Below are 18,597 nucleotides of genomic sequence, written 5' to 3'. Positions count from 1 at the left end.
TTTGCTCACCCATCCATTCGCTCACCCATCCATTCGCTCACCCATCCATTCGCTCACCCATCCATCCATTCACTCACTCAACCATTCGCTCACTCAACCATTCGCTCATCCTTCCATTCACTCACCCATCCATTCGCTCACTCATCCATTCACCCATCCACCCATTCGCTCACTCATCCATTTGCTCACTCATCCATTCGCTCACCCGTCCATTTGCTCACTCATCCATTCACCCATCCATCCATTCGCTCACTCATCCATTCACCCATCCATCCATTCACCCATCCACCCACTCACTCACTCAGGCGTAAGTACTTCCTCCTCATGGCACAGCCACTGTGAAGGTGACTCTGTTAGTCAGTTAGTCTGAATCCGGAAAGTAATGTGTGTTTGCACGACGACAGTGCTCCCAACCTATGATTCCTAGAGCTCCTACACTGAAGTGATTTGGTCTTTGTTGTGGGTTGAAGTGTGTGCCCTCAAGCTCCTATGCTGGAGTCCTGACCCCACTACCCAGAATGTGACCTTATTTGGAAACAGGGTTGTTACAGATGTAATTAAAAACATGAGGTCACACAGGGGTAGTGTAGGTCCTAATCCAATAGGACTGGTGTCCGTATGAGAAGAAACAGATGTGCACGTGGGGAGAACCCCCTGGCAGGATTAGGCTTGTGCTGCCACAGCCCAGGAGCTTCTGGAAGCTGGGGGCTGGCTGTGACAGGCCCTCCCGGCCCCTCCAGAGGGGGAGTACGGCTCTGCTGACGCCTCGGTCTCCACCTTCTGGCCTCCAGAACTATGAGAGAACATATATCTGTTGTTTGAAGCCCCCAGTTTGGGTCCTTTGTTACTGCAGCCCCAGGAAATGAACACAGGCTTTAAGAAAAACATGCCAGGATTCATGCTGGGCCTGGAAGAGGTGCTGCTCCGTCGTCGCAAGCTTGAGCTGGTCGTTCCCACGACTGGCAGGTCTGAGATGGAGAGAAGAGGAGGCCCAGCAACAGGCTGCCACCTCACAGGGCGAGCTTCTGGGGGACACTGAACCTGGGCTCAGCCACCTCTGTCCTGGGAGGGCTGCAAGCCCCAGGAAAGGGCGACTTCCCTGGCTCGATGCCCAGGAGGCAGTGGCCCCCCTCCCTTTGTCCACTTGCTACACTGACTGACTGTCCTCAGAACTCAGGCACCAGACCTGCTGCCAGTGCCCACAAAACAAGAGATGCCACTGCCGGTGCCTGTTAGTCCCAAGCACAGGGGCCCTCCTGGCGTTTCTGGAGAGAGAAGATGCAAGTCAGCCCACTGGGCCGATAAAAATTTTTTCTTCCCAAATATGTCAGTTGAGAGTCATTCATTCCGTTATTCAGTCATTCAACAAAAGAATATTAATTTATTTGAGCAGATAAGTGTCACAGGAAAAGAATCTTCACGGTTTCCGGTTAACTCAGCCCCCTGAAGGGGAGCATGCTTGCCACACATGCCGCCCTGTGTCCCCCTGCCTCTGGCGGTGGCTCCCATGGCGTCACCTGTGCTCTCTGTGCCTTGGGGGCCCCCACCGGGTGTCGTAACTTCCGAGGCAGTTACCAGGACACTGTTTACACCCATGCTTATTTTATAAAAAACTGAGGGATAAGCTGGCACCTGGAATCAACTGTGAATTAAAGGAGCCATTATCATTCAAAGAGAAGGTAAGCCTCCCATTTACCTAACTTCGTTTTCTGACTTTATTTAGAATCAGGTGAGAGCAGAAAATATACTCTATGCCCAAGATACTAGCGCTATGTTCTAAACTCCCATCCCTGTCTGTGAAGAGAGAAGCCATTGTCATAGCAACACAAACGGTCAACCTCTCAATCCTTAACTGCTTCCTTCGGGTTAATTTTTGAAACCATGAATGCCCAATTCTCACTGTAGATCTACAAATAATAGCTGACTTCCTAAGATGCAGTGACATGTGAAACCATTTACTGGCAGGCCATCCACATCTCCAGAGAATGAGGGCAACCCTGTGATCACAGCAACGCAGCCCCGGCGCCTAGAACACAGCTGGTTTCCTAATGAGAAGACAGGCAGAGAAAATCGCAGTGTTCAGGATGAACATTTCAGCTGCTTCGAGTCCCACCAGGATAAACTCTGCCATCTAATTACTAAGTATTTATGTTTCTAAGATTTGAAAAAAAAAATCTTACTCATTACCTAACTTGAAGGAGATTCAACTTCTTTCCCAACCTGATATCTTGAGTTTTGAGACCATCCTAGAATCTCCCCTTTCATTAAAAACAATACCATTTAAAATGCGTTTCTCCTTCAGTTGTTCTCTCTCCTCTACAGGGTTTCTCACCCCTCAGCTCACAGCTACTCCTCATGTAGTCTCTTTGATTTTTAGGGCCTCATTTACCCTTATAATATATTATAATATATCATAAGGTGTCATGAAACCAGCTTGACTGCACTTCAAAACTGGAAACCTCATTTAAATGTGGTTCAAGACGTTCTGCTCAGTACCTCCATTGCTGGCTTTCAGCGCGTCTGCGCACCGTGCTGTTTCTAAGCACTGATGGATGGCTATCTTCACTGAGGTGACGCTGGGTTCCAGAGGTGGGAGTGCAGCTCTCCTCTCCCCACCAGTTCTCTCCAACCCCTCTCCGTCCTCATCAGTGGTGGTGGTAGCACTCCGCCAGTGGGCCCGTGTAGCCCCTTCACCCTCTTTGCCCAATGCTGAGCAGTGACTGGCAGGACAAGTCATCTGAAGGGGCTGATTTCTCTGCTGGGGAGGCTACCTGCCCAACCTCGGCAGCACCAGGGAAGGCAAGATATCAGAGCTGCCACAGCTGGGAGGGGCTTGTGGGTCAGAGGTGAGAAGCTTCCTGCAGCAGAAGGTTCTGGAAGCTCCATTTGGAGGTGGGGGTACTGAACCCCTCCAGGACCAGCCCCAGATGGAGGGGCCAACATGACAGCACCAGTTTCCCTAGAGGAGAGAACAGCCCATAAGGGGTCCCAAGGAGCCCACTCTTCTGGTATTAAAAATATCTGAGGGCTTCCCTGGTGGTGCAGTGGTTGAGAGTCCGCCTGCCGATGCAGGGGACACGGGTTCGTGCCCCGGTCCGGGAAGATCCCACATGCCGCGGAGCGGCCGGGCCCGTGAGCCATGGCCACGGAGCCTGCGTGTCCAGAGCCTGTGCTCCGCGATGGGAGAGGCCACAACAGTGAGAGGCCCGCGTATCACAAAAAAAAAAAAAAAAAAATCTGAAATCTGAACCACCCATATCTTGAAATGAAGATCAATAACCCTATTATCAAGTTGTAATAACCCTATTATCAAGTTGAACCAAAACTGTTCTCTTCTTCTCCAAGAGATATGTGTTGAACCAAAATTTCTCACTGAACAAACATTCAGTTAAAAACGAAAGATAATTTCCTGTAAGCCATAACCCTCAAAAGAAGAAAGAACGGGATAGCTGGCAAAGCAAAGTGTAAGCTGTAGGAACAATTCTCCCTTGAGATCAGAAGCTTTCTCAGCAAGCGAACTATGAGCCTGGCCACAGTCAGCCCCGCTGGCCTGCACGCGGTCCTCTTCTGGCCACACGCACACACATCTGTCAACCAAGACGAAAGCGAGCCCACAGTGCTTTGCTGGATACAAAATCTATACCTCAGACAACGACACTGCTCGGCAAAGTCTTTTCAGAGTCCACGTAAGAGATGATCCAAGATTGTCTGAGGAGAGCAGAGGTAGAAGAAAACACTGGAGTGAGTTCACACATAGAGCGATGGCCTCTGACCACTGGAAAGATGGCCGTGCAGCAGCTGGAAGGATTTTTACAAAACGAGAGTCTCAGGGCAGCAGTTTTGCCACTGGTTTACTTTGTTCTTTGAAAACTTACCCCGAAGTGTTATTTTCTGTTTTGAATGACACTTTCTTCATCTTTACATAACATGTAGTTTGCTGTTTTCTGAACAATATCCTTGGAAAGTGTAGCCAGGTGTACAATTTGAGGTCGACAGTTATTTACTTTCAGCTCCTTCAAGACCATTATTCCATTGTCTTCTGGCCTCTCTTGTTCTCGAGAAGTTGGTTTCCAATGGTCTTTGTAGGTGAGATGCCTTTGCTCCAGATGTCTTTAAGATTGCTCTGTGGCTTCTGCATTTGCAGGTGTAGTGCAGTGCATCTTGGTGCAGACTTATTTTTATTTATTCTGTTCAGGATTCACGACTTCAGTCAGATACATAATGGCTTATATCAGGTCTGGGATTTCTCGGCCATAATCTCCACATATTTCCTCCCTCTCATTCCCGCCCCCATTTCTCTTCTGAGTCTTATTAAATGTATGTTGGACCTTCTCATTCTGTTCTTTATGTCTCTTAACCTCCCTATCATACTTTCAATCTTGATGTCTTAGCACCGTATTTTGAGGGTTTTTTTACTCATTTCCAGCTTCCAGTTTGGTAATTCCCTCTTTATCAGTGTCTAACCTACTTTTTACCTCAATTAGAGTGGTTTATTCAATGACTGTGTTTTTCCTAAAAAAAAAAAAACTGTTTAAAATGGTATTATAATCTCTACTTAAAGTGTTCATGCTTTCCTTTAATAATTAAATACTTTAATATTTATTTCCAGTTTTACTGAGATATGATTTGTATATAACATTGTGTAAGACTGAGGTGTACAACATACAACATGTTGCACATTTTAATCTCATACACTGCAAGATGATTACCACCATAGCATTTGCTAACGCCTCCATTAGGTCACATAATTACTGTTTATTTTTCTTTTTTGTGGTGACAATGTTTAAGATCTACTCTCTTAGTGACTCTCTCTCTCTTTTTTTTTTGAATTATAACTGACATACAGTATTATACTGGTTCCAGGTGTACAACACAGTGATTCAGTTCTTAACAACTTTCTATAATCACTATGCTGTACATAAGGTTACTCAGAACTTATTCATCTTCCTGCTAAAAGTCTTTAATTAATTTAAATGTACTTATTACATTTTGAGGTGTCCAGCGTGGAAACAGCTGCTGGGAGGTGCTGGCTTCCCCTGGCTGCCCTCGCGTCCCACACGGGCTTCCAGGGTGACCTCTCTGCTTTTGTACCTGTGGAGCCTTGAGAAGACAGGACACACCCTGGGCTCAGGAAGCCTCCGAGGAAACAGCTGAGTCACAATGGAGCTAGTTCACCATCTCAGACTTTCTACCTTCTTCTCACCCCTCGTTGGGCGGAGGTCAGGAAGGTATTGAACAGCGCCCCCCCCCCCCGCCCCTGCCCCCCACGGGATGTATCAAGCACTGGGAGAGCATCACGGGATAAGGGCATGGTGAGAGGAGCAGAGACGTTCTTCCTTTTCAGGAGAAAACCTCACTATTTCAGACTAGCGGAAAGAGCTGTCCTGTGCGTCCTTAAAGTGTTAGCAACACTTTTCTGTGTTTCTACAACTCGAACCAGGCCAGTACGGGTCCTGCAAACCATGTTGACCTCGAAACCTAGAAGAAGAGCATTCTCCAGAGAGACCCCTGAAAGTTTTCCTTTCCTTCCTGACCATGAGCGGCGCCCCGAGCCCCACGGACGTGAGCAGAGGGGTGTGTGCCATTTCTGCGCAGGTGTTAAGACACAGGTGCGCCCACCCTTTGCTCATTCTTCCCCTCTGGCAGCTGCATGCAGATGGTGGTTAATTTACAGGACAGCAGAGCCTGGGTCCTTGAATCACCTCCTGGACGAGAGCCACCCAACAACAAGAACACCCATCTTAGGCTGTAATGAGAGAGAAACAAACTGCCATTGTGCTAAAGCAGTCGAACTTTTGAGCGTCTATCTTCTAGCGCAGGGGAGGCTCAGCACATCCCACGCGTGACTTTATCAGGAGGCGGTCCCGAACTCCTTGCATTATAAAGACCTCCTTAGAGTCTCTGTACACTCCTACTTTTCATCATTGGTGGTGAGAATTACCCCTAATTAAAAAGGTAATAATGCGAGTCTAGCCCCTGGTAGAATTCATCATCAATTTCAAAGCAGCGTCATGGGCTCTAATGCAGTTGGACCTAATTACTCAGGAAAGTGTCAACATAGACATGGCAGGGGAGTGGGGGATGAACCAGCGAGATGCCAGTGACACTGCGGACGCTCTGCTCGGTCTCCAGGGAGACACGGGGAGGGCCCGGCCAGCCCTCGTCTCACCTGACTCCCGTGTCCGGCCCCGCACGGACTCGCTCCAGGGCCCGGCCCCGATGGCGTTGAAGGCCTGCATCTGCAGCTCGTACTCTGTCCATTCCTCCAGCCCCTCGACTGTGAGCTCCCTCTCCAGCCGGTCGCTGATGACTTGGGCCAGCGCAGTGGACGGGAGGTCGGGGCGCCAGCACGTAACTCTGTAGCCCACGGACTCGGGGTTCCCATTGTACTGCGAGTCGGGCAGCGGCTGGAAGTGGACAACAGTCCGCGGTGAGGAAGGTCTTGGGGCCGCCCCCCGTGAGGGTCTCCACGCACGGGCCTGTCTTAGGGGGCCAAGTCCCCGGAAGAGATGTTCTGGGGTGAATATTCTTATGACCTTTATTACTTTCCCCTGGAACTTTTCTTCTGTTAATTAAATGAAGTCCTTGCAGTAACTTTGGCTGGACATAATTTCTTTTCATACATTTCAGCTTAATTTTGTGGGGAAGTGTTCTGATTCAATATCAACCTGGCTCTCTTACAAATACCGAGTATTGGGTCCGTGTCAACCTGGCTTAAGGACTTAACAGGTTCAGCCTGCAGGGCCAGCGGCTTTCGTCCCCAAAGAACATTCCTCGGTTCCAAGAAGCCAGGGAGTCGCGCTACTAATTAATAAGAAGCTGGGGCTGGTCTGAGATCCAACACCGACTGTAACATGCGATACTTCCTGGTTTAACGATGAGATTAGTTTGGACCGGGACAAGGCAAGACTAGGAAATGACTAAGCTCTGGGCTCCCACGCAGGCCCCCCACCTCCCAACTCACCACCCAGCGGAGCCGCAGGCTGGTCTCGCTTGCGGTTCGGACGGTGATGCTGGTGGGGGCCACGTCCGGGGGGGCCTGCAGGGTCTGGATGACCCGGGAGGACTGACTGAAGGGGCTGGCACCGACGACGTTCACCTGCCTCATTCGGAACCTGGAAGCAAAGCCCACGACCGGAGTTACTCTGCACAAGAGGTAATGTGGAAGGATGGAAACCCGCCCACAACTTCCAGGGGTACGAGGTGGGCGGGGGCAGATATGTGTCTGCCCGCGTCACAGAGGCCATTGCTCAAGGCCGCGCTCTTTCCACCTGGTTCCATTAAAAATGTGAATTACGTATATGGCCTCTTGCCCTAAAAGCCTCCACAGAACGGTAAAGGCACCGCAACTCAGCAGTTTCCCGTTCCGAGGGAAGCGTGACTGGATGGGTTACGTGGCCAGAACCTGTGCCGTCAGGTGCCCTTGGCTGGTTCAAGTTCAGGGCGAGACCAGGGGATTAGAGCTCAAGTAGCTCTTTAACGGAAGTGGAATGCCACAACGTCGCTGCCAGATGACAGCTTTGAAATTCCAGCGTCTCTTAATGACCAAGGGTGCCCTGCAACCCATCCTCTGTTGGTCCAGGAGACGAGCAACGGCCCCAGACTCCACACCCTGCGACTCTCACCCCATCGCGGACTTGCCTTTTTCCTTGTCTATAAAACGAGGGTGGAATTAGATGTTCTTTAAAGTCGATGTTAATGTTCTCAGTTTTTATCTCTTCTTTATTAATATGTACAACTATTCGAATTGAACTTATATACCAGACAAATACCCTAAGTAGACACACATATTAATTAGAGGGGCTTCCTAAATTTACGTGATTTTTAAGACAGGTTCACTGATCTCTAATCACACTTTCTGATCTTGGAAATAACTGTATAGCTTATACTAATTTCCCACGGCAAGTCTTGCATCCCAACAGGTCATTTTATGCTGAATGTTTTTCTCTAAAAACAAGTGTACCTTGATTCATCTGCTCTAATCTTAGGAAGGACGGTCAAATGAATGTAAGTTAAACAGCATCTCTCATCAGGTTTTTTCCAAAACCCCTAAGCCTGCTGTATCGTACTGAAAAAGCGTCCTTCGCAAAAAGACGTAACATCTCACCTTTTACTCCCTGAATTAGTCATTCTTAGTCTTTTGTTCCCCGATCTTATGAAATGTATCCACCCTGGCAGAACAGCGACTTTATCAAACTCAGCATCTGGTGATAACTGGAAATTCCACCTCCTTCAGTGACCTTATGGGGGAGTCACGATGTCTCTACCAGCCCATGACCAGCCTACCCTTTGTTAAGGCCAAGGATGTACTGCCTGGATAGGTTTCAGGATCAAGGAGCAAAGGTTAAATGGCACATTAAGTGCTTGATCACTGCTAGTCCTGGGCGGGGAGGGGGAAGCGGAAGGGTGCTCTGAGGACGCCTGCTCTGTGTACACACAGCACGGTAACGGTCCCCAGAGGTCGTGGAGTTTTGTAAAGAAAAGCACCACATCTCCAGCCACGTGGGCCTTGGCTACTAAGCCTAATGTACCAGCCATGCTGCTGGCTGCCTGGTCAGCGGCGCTGGTAGTAGGGGGCGTGGCTGACCTAGCATCGGGTACCACCTCCCTGGAATAACACTCGACCGTGTCTCGTGCCCCGAAAGGTTCAATTTTCTGTTATGTCCACCTGGAAGTGTCTCGCCTACACTCATGCAGCCAGGTTTCACTACTGAAGGTGGGGCCACCTGTGGGTGGGGGGCACCCCCTTCCTCGTGCGGGGTTCACGGCCCGCCGCTCTCACCTGTAATGAGTGTAGGGCGTGAGGTTCGGGATCTGCAGCGTCTGGGCGTCAGGTTCATTCTCCTCCTCGTAGAGGGTAACCCACTCTTCCTCGTCGCCGACGGCTCCAACCTGGGGAAGGGAGGTCTTGGGACCAGCTGGACGACACAGGGCGGAGGCTGCCATTCATGTACGTGCGGCCGCCCAGTGTCCCCCACGAGTGGGGCGAGTTGAGTCCTGTGTGTGCACACCCCCAACTCGTGCCTCTGAGACGTGGCCTCCTCTGTCCCTGCCACTGGGTCTGGGGGGGTTTCGGTCACCATCTCACAGTCAGGACCTGGGCACAACTGCCCGAGCGCTCTGAGGCCGCGGGTGCAGGAGAGGACCTGGCTGTCGGGTCCTTCATTCCTGCTGAGGGGATAACTCGTCAGAGAAGACCTGTCCAGGACCCCACGGGACCTGGGTGGCCGGGTGTCCTCACGGAGGGTTCAGAGCCACTTCCACTGCAGCCGAGCAGGGGCCTCAGCCTTTCCCGCTCCCACCCTGACCCCTTCTGCCCAAACACACACCAAAGACATGGCCGCTGGCCGGGACACCGGAGGTCCTTCCGCAGGGGACTCGCTGCTGAGGTGGTAAGGACCCGCCTCGGGGCACAGCTGAGCCCTTTCCAAGTGGGGCGCCCTGCCCGCCCTCTGGTCCTGCCCAGGGACCCATTCCTGCTGATTTATTCCCCGTCCGTGAACTTCCCGTCCGGTCGGCTGCCCTGGAGGTATTTTCACGTGGCTCTGACCCTCCCAGGACCACCCAGCCTGCCCCCGAGCCACACATCTCGTGGTTCTCGCCACCTTCTGAGGCAGCTTCGAATTCTGCCTGCCCCAGTCTCTCTGCCCCACTCGCGCCGCCTTGCAGAGCCCCAGGGCCTGTCCCCGCGAGAGAACAACGGGGGGACACGAGTCACCACGAGCCAGGGAAGCCTCTGAGTTCTCTTCATGTCCCTGCATCCCTGTCCCAGGCAGGCTGGCAGGTGGTCATGGGAGGGTGGCACGAGAATTCAAACGACCTTGGTAAACTGGAGAAACGGACGCGGAGGATGACGGGGGACAGCAAACACGGGGCCGGGCGGCATGAGTCCCCAAGAAACTGAGCGCAAAACTCCAAATACCCTTGACTAAACATGTGAAAGTGGCTTGGCACCTCCTCAAAAACCTAGAACCACCACGTGACCCAGCGCTTCCACCGCTGGGTCTACACCCAGAAGAAGTGCAAACTGGTTCTTCCGCAGGTCCTCGTACACACACGTTCACGGCCGCTCTGCTCACGGCGGCCAAGGGAAGAAGCAGCGCGAGTGTCCATCAAGGGATGACGGAGAAGCAAAGCGCGGTGCGGCCACAGGACGGACACTGCTCAGCTGAGGAAAGGGAGGGGCCCTGACACCTGCTACAGCGCGGGCGGGCCTCACCGCGGTGCGGCCACAGGACGGACACTGCTCAGCCGGGGAAGGGGGGGGGGCCTGACACCTGCTATAGCGCGGGCGGGCCTCGAGAGCGCGGTGCTGAGAGCGAGGCCAGACCCCAAAGGCCACGTACTGCATGATCCCATTGCATAAGATATGCAGAACAGGTAAACCCACAGACACAGAGTGCAGACTGGTGGGCGCCAGGGGAAGGGGAGCGGCGGCCTGACGGGCATGGGGGGCTGGGTGGAGCCCGGCAAAGGTTTCGGAACCAGATGGAGGTGGTGGGGGATGCTGCAGAGGCGCTAACTCGTGAACCGTACAGGCTAACACGGTTCACTTTATGTTTATCACGATTTCACCTCGGTTAGAAAGCGTCAAAATAAAACATGGGATGACCAGCCACAAACGTATGGCGGGGAAGAGGCAGGAGGCCAGAGCGGGTAACGAGCCCGGGAGGCAGCACAGCAGCGAGCCGCTGAAGGGACATCGGGAGGACGCGGCCGGAGTCCGGGGCCCTGCACCGAGGCGGCCAGCCCTCCGCGTCTGCAGCGCGGGACCCCACAGAAGGGGCTGCGGGTCGGCTGTGGGGCTTTCGCTCTGATGAGTGTAACCTACAAGTGTCGGGTGGGGACACCCGAGGTCACCCCCCCCACCCCCGCCCGCAGCAGCGCTCTGGCTCCTTTTTAAAAGACCTGGATTTGAATGGAGGCCGCATTCTGGGGGCTCAGGTGGGTGCCGCATGTCTCCGCGGACCCCGCCTGCCGCTCTCCCTGCGGGCCCAGCCGTCACGACCTGATGCCATCATATAGTCCCAAGCGCCCGCACGTCCGTCACGCACCCAGCCCTCCGCTCCTTCACGCAGCCGGCGAGCTCCTTCGGGTCTGGGCAGCACCAGGCCTTTGGGAAGCCCCCATGAACGGGATCCCCTCACCCCCCCCCACTATCCCCCCACCACAGGCCGCCAGAAGGCGATGTTCTAATTCCGTGCTGTGCCGGCACCTTCCACGTGACCCAGCGCAGGGCAGATCACACCCAGTTCTCGCTCAGACGCAGTGCGTGTCGAAGATCTATGCTGCTCACGGATGAGGGAAGCAGCAGGTGCGAAGGTGGTTCAGGGGAGAGCACCCGAGGCGGAGTCTGAGTCAGTGTGGGGAAGGAAGCCGCAAGGAGACGGCAACATGCGACGTGAAACCGGCTAGAAGAGCAGCACAGCGGCAACCTCTGGGTTTGCGGCCTCTACAGGTTTGCAGCTCACTTTACAGGGTCTGGGCCAAATCCTAAATAGTAAGTCAAACACAGTCAGAGTCCTTAAGGCAGAGGAGCCTTAGGCAGACTTACTCAGCAAGGCTCTAGTTCTGGCTGGCGCCTGCAACCTCCGGCCCGCAGGCCGAACCCGGCCCACCTCCTGCTTTGTAAATAAAGTTTCACTGGCGCACGGCCTCGCTCACCGGTTCGTGTACGGCCGGCCCCACGTTCATGCTCTCACAGTGGAGCCGCGAAGCTGCAGCGGAGACCCCCTGGCCCCCGAACCTATGTGTTTACCACGCGACCTACCCTGCCTGCGTCCCGCCACAGGGCACGCGGTGTGTCTCCCGCCTCCTCCCGAGGCGTCTTCCACACTTGCTGCCACTTGTCCCACGAGCCCCCAACGTGGGTTCAGGGTCTGACTCGCCACTGGAGCCCCAGCACCTCCCCCAGGGTCCAGCCCAAACTCGGGGCCCGACCCGTTGGTTTAACTCACGAATGAATACACAGACAAACGTGTGTGTGACTTCCAGGGCAGTATTGAAAACGGGCCGCCTGGCACTGAGCTCCAGAAACAAATTATTACCGAAAACACGATTGTAGTTCTAGACCTCGGCGGCGGCGGGGGTTAAATTTTTACAATAAAAGGTTTACATTTGGATCTAAAGAGACAGAAGCCTTCTCAGTGCGGAAGGGGAGTCCTCTGATCCCTGCTGGGCTCCTTGGGCTCTCTGGTTGGATTTCAAGACCATCACGACGACGGCCTTTCTAGAAGCAAGCGGCCGCTCTCTGCCTAGCAAGCGGCTAGGCAGAGCGTGTGGCAGGATTCTTTAAGGATAAAACCAACCAGAGCTCCGTGGGGAGGCTGGGATTTTAACAATTTTTTCCTTCTTTTTCTTTTAATGCTAACAAACAGCACTTTACAGAAATGCCACGCGTTTCAAATGCCACTCAGCGGGGGTGGTCATTAGGGCCCACCGGGAGCCCGCTGTCCTCTGCTAAAGCCCCAGGGGAGGCTGCCCACCTCCACGGGAGGGCCCTGGGCCGCTGCTCCCACGGCCTGCCTGCACTTGGCGCCTCGGACACACTTGCTCTTTTAGTTCCTGGGGTCCCAGACCCCGCCAGCCTTGCCAAGTGGTTTTTCCATCAGAGCCCGAGTTGCCATGGCCGCCGTTGCCGTGATGAGCTCGGCAGCCGGAAGCCAGGGATCAGTGGCCACTCAGAGGACAGGCATTAACTGGCCCACAAGGTAACTGCACGTGGAGACGAAGCACGTGGACCTGCAGCTGCGCAGGGAGAGGCGAGCCGGACGGGGAGGGCGGGAGGCAGCAGCTCTCCTCTCACCCAGAGCTAAGGAGAGGGGAAAGATACTCCAAGAATCCACTCTATGGAAACCCGCCGAACCCCGGCGTCAGGAGGAAAACCTGCCGGCCAAGCAACCTGCACAGCTCCCGCGACCCCTCGGGCTCCGAGCTGCGTCCCCGTGCCTGAGCCAGTGGAGCCTCCCAGGGAGCCCCGGACAGCTGCGGCCCCTCCACGCGGCACTGCTGGCAGATGGCAGCACAGCCAGGAGGGGACTCAGGGTGGACAGGGCTCGAGGCCAGTTCCCGAAGAGTCTGGACAGCCTGCAACCCTCGTGAGCTGGTGGGGGCGGGGCGCCTCTGGCACTGACTGAGTTTTCCTGCTCCGAAACAGCCAGAAGCAGGGTCCCCGCCCTCCCCGCTCCTCCCCAGTACCTTGCTAGTTGCTTATTCATTTACTTTTTAACTATTTAACACTCTTTTTTTTTTTTGCGGTGCGCGGGCCTCTCACTGTTGCGGCCCCTCCCGTTGCGGAGCACGGGCTCCGGACGCGCAGGCTCAGCAGCCATGGCTCACGGGCCCAGCCGCTCCACGGAATGTGGGATCCTCCCGGACCGGGGCACGAACCCGTGTCCCCTGCATCGGCAGGCGGACTCTCAACCACTGCGCCACCAGGGAAGCCCTTTAACACTCTTCGTATCTTCGGAAGCAGGAGGGCTGTGAAATGACCATTTGGTCCTCTGCCTTAAACGTCCCTCGATCTCAAATGCTGCTTTTCTGGGTCTGTGACCCTGGGTACTCCTGGCCCCGTCTGGCTTCCCAGCCACCTCTCCTCTGCTTCCTCCTTTGCCCGCAGTGACCCCGAAACAACATCTCTCCCGGGTCTGTCCCGGCCCCTCCTTTCTCCCCTCAGCAGTGTCCTTCCTCCTGGCATTTGGCGTCCCTCCATGAGGACGGCTCAGACCCCGGCGCGGCCTTCGTGCCTCTTGACCGCCGGGAGGACGTTCCTGCTTCCAGCCTCTGAGCCAGGGCCTCACCCCCGACGCCTGCTGCCCACCCCCCTCCGTCTGCCCGATGCTGGGAGGCCCCTCGGCCTGTCTTACCTTCACTTGATTTCACTGACAGGACCCCAGTTTAGAAGCTCCTGACCGGTCGCTTGAACTATTTGGATAGTCAAGCTCAGTGACTTAAAAGAAAAGAATGACATCTCTTAGAAAAGCCTCTCTTCCTCAAAACAGACCAACGTTCAGGGCTGCCGGCTAGCCTGCCCTCGCGTCCGGTCACGGCCACTGGCCTCGCGAGCCTGCTTCCCTGATGGGCAGCTAGAAAGTCACAGGTCAGATGGAGCCCCGGCTGCTGATCTCGGGAAGCCCCCCTTCCCCGTCGGTCACCCTACACAGCCCAGCCTACAATGCCCACAACACTCAGGCCTCAGAAATTTCTGGGCCTCACCTGTTGCGGCCATAAAGTGAGAGACCGGGTCGTCCTCCAGTTCGGACGGCACACGGCTTTACCCGCCGGCCCGGGCGCCACTGAACGGCCTTCACTGTCCGCAGACTCGAGGCCGACCCCCCAGTCTTACCTCCCCGCACGCGCGCCTGGGTTTTTGCCACCTTATTCACATCCCCTCTGAAATATCCTGCTAGGAACCAGTTTTTCCATCAAGTCCTCCCCTGCCCAAGAAGAGGCTTCTCCTGGAAGCCACGTGTGCACGCACGACTGTCCCTGCCCTGGGGGCCCCTGGGGGCTGCCTCCCTTGAGTCTGTGGGCCCCCTGTGCCTGGCCCAAGCCCCGCACACAAGAGCGGCTCCACGACGCCGGGCGGCTCGGGACCGGTCTCGGCACCCCGCCCGCCCTCCAGCCGCCGTCTCCGTCCGTCCTGCCGTGGGACCCCGGACCCCTGGCTCCTCTCCTCCCTGCCTCGACAGCGAGGCTGGCCTCCTCCGTGTCTGTCACAAGTGTCGGGGGGACGGCATCTGTGTCTGTCCCTTCTCTCCCGTCAGACACAGAGCCTCTCAAGGACAAACAGGACTGCCCACGCCATCCTGCACCCCGTGGCGGGATTTGGTGCCACTTGCTAAGACCCTGCAGTGCCGGCGAGGATTGGGCCCCATCACTCACGGAGCGGGGTGTGTGTGGAGGGTCGGGAAAGGGACTGGAACACCGGAACCGGCCCGACACATGCTCGTGTGATGCGGGGACCTGGCCTTGGGGCTCCGAAGTGAAGGCCCGTCGGGAGACTCTGCTGGGGTGAAGCGTGGGGAGCGCCGAGACACCCTGGCCCGTGCTCAGAGACCAGGAGATGGAGGCTCTTGCCGACGTTTTCAGACACAAACAACCTCCACCCTTAGTAAAGGTGCTGCAGGCTGCTCACACCGGCTCCTGCCTCCCCTCCGGTCTGCCTCCCATCACCACCTGCTCACACGGGGCCCGACCATGCAGCTGGTCAGCCCTCACCACGTGTGTGTCAGCCACAGTTCTAGTTTCTGTATTTCATGCCCTGACATCCAGGGCCTGGCTGACCCAGCTGGGACTGCCCCTCCCAGGGCAGCCGGGTCCTAGAGATAACAAACAACTCACCTGCGAGCACACCTTTCCAATGCAAACCAGCCAACCCAGAGCCCTCACTCCACCCCCTCCTCCACGGGGCTCCCACACTCTGGACCACTGTCCCCCTGCCCTCATCACCCAGGGCAGGTACCAGACAACCAGGGACGGGCCTGTGCCCCACAGCCTGCTGGAATGATCCAGACTAGCCCGTCCCCAGCCTGCCCACCCTGCCTTGTCCACTCCTTCCACGGAAACCACAGTGAGGTCTCTGGTCCACACTGCCCCTCCCTCTGCCTCCTGGGAGACCCTGGTGCTTCCCTGTGTGGCCCTGCCCGGCATCATGTGCTCCCTCCTCTTGGGATCTGTGACAAACAAATGGTCTTTTCAGGGAGTTGTCTCCTGATCCATTGGCCTCACTCTACCTGAATAGAAGTGAAATTCACATTTTAAAACAGCGGGTGCCACGCCTTTCACTCCGCTATTCTCTCTGTTTGGGATGCCCTGCTCCCCATCAAAATACTGTGCATCCATCCTTCAAGGCCCAACTTAGAGTTCACCTCCTACATGGAGCCCTCCTTGATTACCCTATTCTGTTACCCATTTTCTTTCTGCTACTGTCTTGGCAACATTTTTTATAACAATTCTCACAAGCCTCATTTTTATTGATTATCATATTACATCTCAATCATCCCTCCCACATTTCCGCCCAGGTTGTGAGTTTCTGGAGGTGGGGACTAAAAGTTTTCCATCTTTGTAATCTAGTATGTAGCATGAATCCTGAAACCTGTATGACAGTAGATGCTTAATAAATGTTTGCTGGATGAATGTATGACTAAATGAAACAAGTATAAAACCTAATGACCAGAAAAATGAAACATACTGGCAAATCTAAAATTCCAACAAGAGAATTAGGATGGAAGAATTTGAGCGGTCCTCAAAAAGAACGGGAAAATATGACTCTCGTAAAATTTAATTTAGTTGGACCCTTGTGATTTACACGTGCATTGACCTCTATTTTTTGAAAACGACATTTGTAGTAAAACGCGTCCCTCAGTTGTACTTGAGTTGTCACTTACGCTGCAGTATTTTCTTCTCCTGTCTTATTTTTAAAAGTCCCATAATAGGACCTAAAAGGATCTGACAGACTAATGAACAAAAAAGCCACTTCAAACCGTTCATCTTGTCCAGATTTCCTACGCAAGTTGAGAAATAAAAGAGAAAGGTCATCGTAAGGGTGTTATTATGGACAGTCAAGCAAACAGTAAACACTTTGAAGCCTCCGAGTGCATATTTCACCGTCACCTACCCCCTCAGTACCTAAGCGCTCAGGCAGAGGCGTTACACCAGAACAGAGCTGAGGCCCGTCTCGGCACATCTACCCAGATGGCTGGGCCATCGTTGCACAAGCCATCAGAGGAGTGACAGCCCTCTTATGCATCTGTGACAGACTGTTCAGAAAAAATGTCACTCTTTTTCTTCCTATTATGAAAAAGAAATTCAACCACAGTCAAGGCGTATTACAGTTGAAATGGTGGTGACAGATGCTTATCAGAAGGGCCACAAACAGCCCTCATGCCCACCCACATGGAGGGAAGGAGGAGAGAGAATTAGCGATCAGGAACCCCCAACTCCAGACCTCGAAGTGATGAGATAGAAAGCGTCTGGCCTGTGACCCTGCCAGAGACAGAGCACACCGTCGGAGGCAGAAGACACACAGACAAAGGATGGAAGGTCTCTGCTGGGAAAGGGGACCAGGGACGGCTGGACGCGGGATGGCTTTGGCTCCCTGTGACTATGCTCTCCCACCAGCAGCTGGACGCCCAGCTGGCTTCCGGCTGCACGAGCTGCTCCTTCCCAGCTGCCCCCACCGGGGACGCGGCCCATCTGCTCCTCTGACCGGAGGCCCGCGTGGAACTCCAGCACCTCCTGTCCTGAGCACCAGCAGGTCGCTGACCTTGGTGGGCCCAGCCTGGGGCTGGCCTGGCGGTTGGCTTGACTCTGCAGTGTTTCCCCGGGGCTGAACCCTGCGCTGTCTCCACGGGCCTGTGCCAGGAACACCCCCAGTGCAAGGACGGTCCTTCCTCGGAGCCACAGCTACTCGAGCAGCTCTTCGAGTCCAAACATTTGCCTTGGCTTTAGTATTTTTATTATGTGCTGTGTTTACTAAGTGCTTAATAAGTGTGAGTCCGACGCTGAGGCTCTCAAGGCGTTGTTACTCTCCCAACGTCTTCCCGAGGGAGCGAGGCCAGGAGAGGCCGCAGGACTCGTTCTGTGGGCCAGGTCCCCGTCCCTGTGGCCCTTGGCAGCGCGACGGGTCTCCCACACCCCCGGCAGCCTCGTGCCGAGGACGGCTCCTCTCTGACGTGCCCGGTTTCCGCTCTGGCACCGTCTTCGCTGGTCAGCCTGTCCCTCCCCGGCCTTCCTGGGGCCACGTAACTTCCTGGCAGGTCCCAGCTGGCCCCATCCTGCGAACTGCCGGGCCCAGCTGAGGATGGAACACTGGACGGCCCCGGGCAGAGCCAGGCATCTGAGGGTCTTGCTCCAGGGGACCTCCGGTCTTCCTAAGCCTCTATGTTTCCCAACTTGCTATTTAACGCTTTGATGGACTGTTAAAGAGGAGAAATCACTGGGAAGCATACGCAGCAAAGCAGACCGTTGAGAGCAACGTTTCAGAGAGCTGCTCCCCCGACGTGGGCACACCTCCCCGTCCTCGCTCTAAAGGAGGGTCGTGAACGGAGCCTCCCGGAGGCCCACGGCTGTCTGCTTCTCCCTCACTTGCCGTGAGGTCCCGGTGCCCTGTTTCTTCCGTGAGTCCCTCTTCCCTCCGCGCTGGACATGGGGGCACCCAGAGGTCAGCTCGGGACTGGAACCCACTGGCCCTTGGCACGTGCGGAGTGGGTGCAGGCGTGGAGGGGACAGATGAGGCCTTGGACGGGCAGGAAGGCTCCCAACCTGGAACTCCCAGGCAGCGTGCTGGCTGCAAGCCCAGCAGCCTGGGCCTCAACTGTGACAAAACAAAGTGTTTTTCCCGAGAACTCAACGCCAGGAGAGATTTACTGGGAGAGGCCTGGACCAGGTATGATGGGGAAACACGGGGCCCCATACACCCCGAAAGCTTTCTCTCGGGGGAGCACGTCAGCAAAAGGAAAAGGAAACAAAGCCCGGCCTTCCACTCTTCAGCCCCTGATCCGGTCCCTTGGGGGGACGTGTACTTGGGAGACAGAGCGTCACTCCACCCCGCACCCCAAGTTCTCCGCGGAAGGTGTGTCTCCAAATGCCACTGCC

The 18,597-nt window shown here is 54.9% G+C and overlaps 1 protein-coding gene across 1 annotated transcript in view; it reads right to left on the bottom strand.

Moving 5' to 3' along the window:
- Window positions 1–18,597, bottom strand: part of SDK1 (sidekick cell adhesion molecule 1) — a gene marked incomplete at both ends in the record, with an annotated part of 817,684 nt that overhangs the window by 96,150 nt on the left and 702,937 nt on the right. The window contains 3 exons of the mRNA XM_082858150.1: window positions 6,170–6,407; window positions 6,965–7,115; window positions 8,783–8,892. Of these exons, the coding sequence (XP_082714276.1) occupies window positions 6,170–6,407; window positions 6,965–7,115; window positions 8,783–8,892 (499 nt within the window). The remainder of the gene's footprint in view (window positions 1–6,169; window positions 6,408–6,964; window positions 7,116–8,782; window positions 8,893–18,597) is intronic.

This window comes from Leucopleurus acutus (genome assembly GCF_964270905.1).
Source record: "Leucopleurus acutus genome assembly, chromosome: 16".
Classification (NCBI taxonomy): domain Eukaryota; kingdom Metazoa; phylum Chordata; class Mammalia; order Artiodactyla; family Delphinidae; genus Leucopleurus; species Leucopleurus acutus.
Note: the sequence above shows the minus strand (reverse complement) of the source record. Positions and strands in the feature narration are given on the sequence as shown.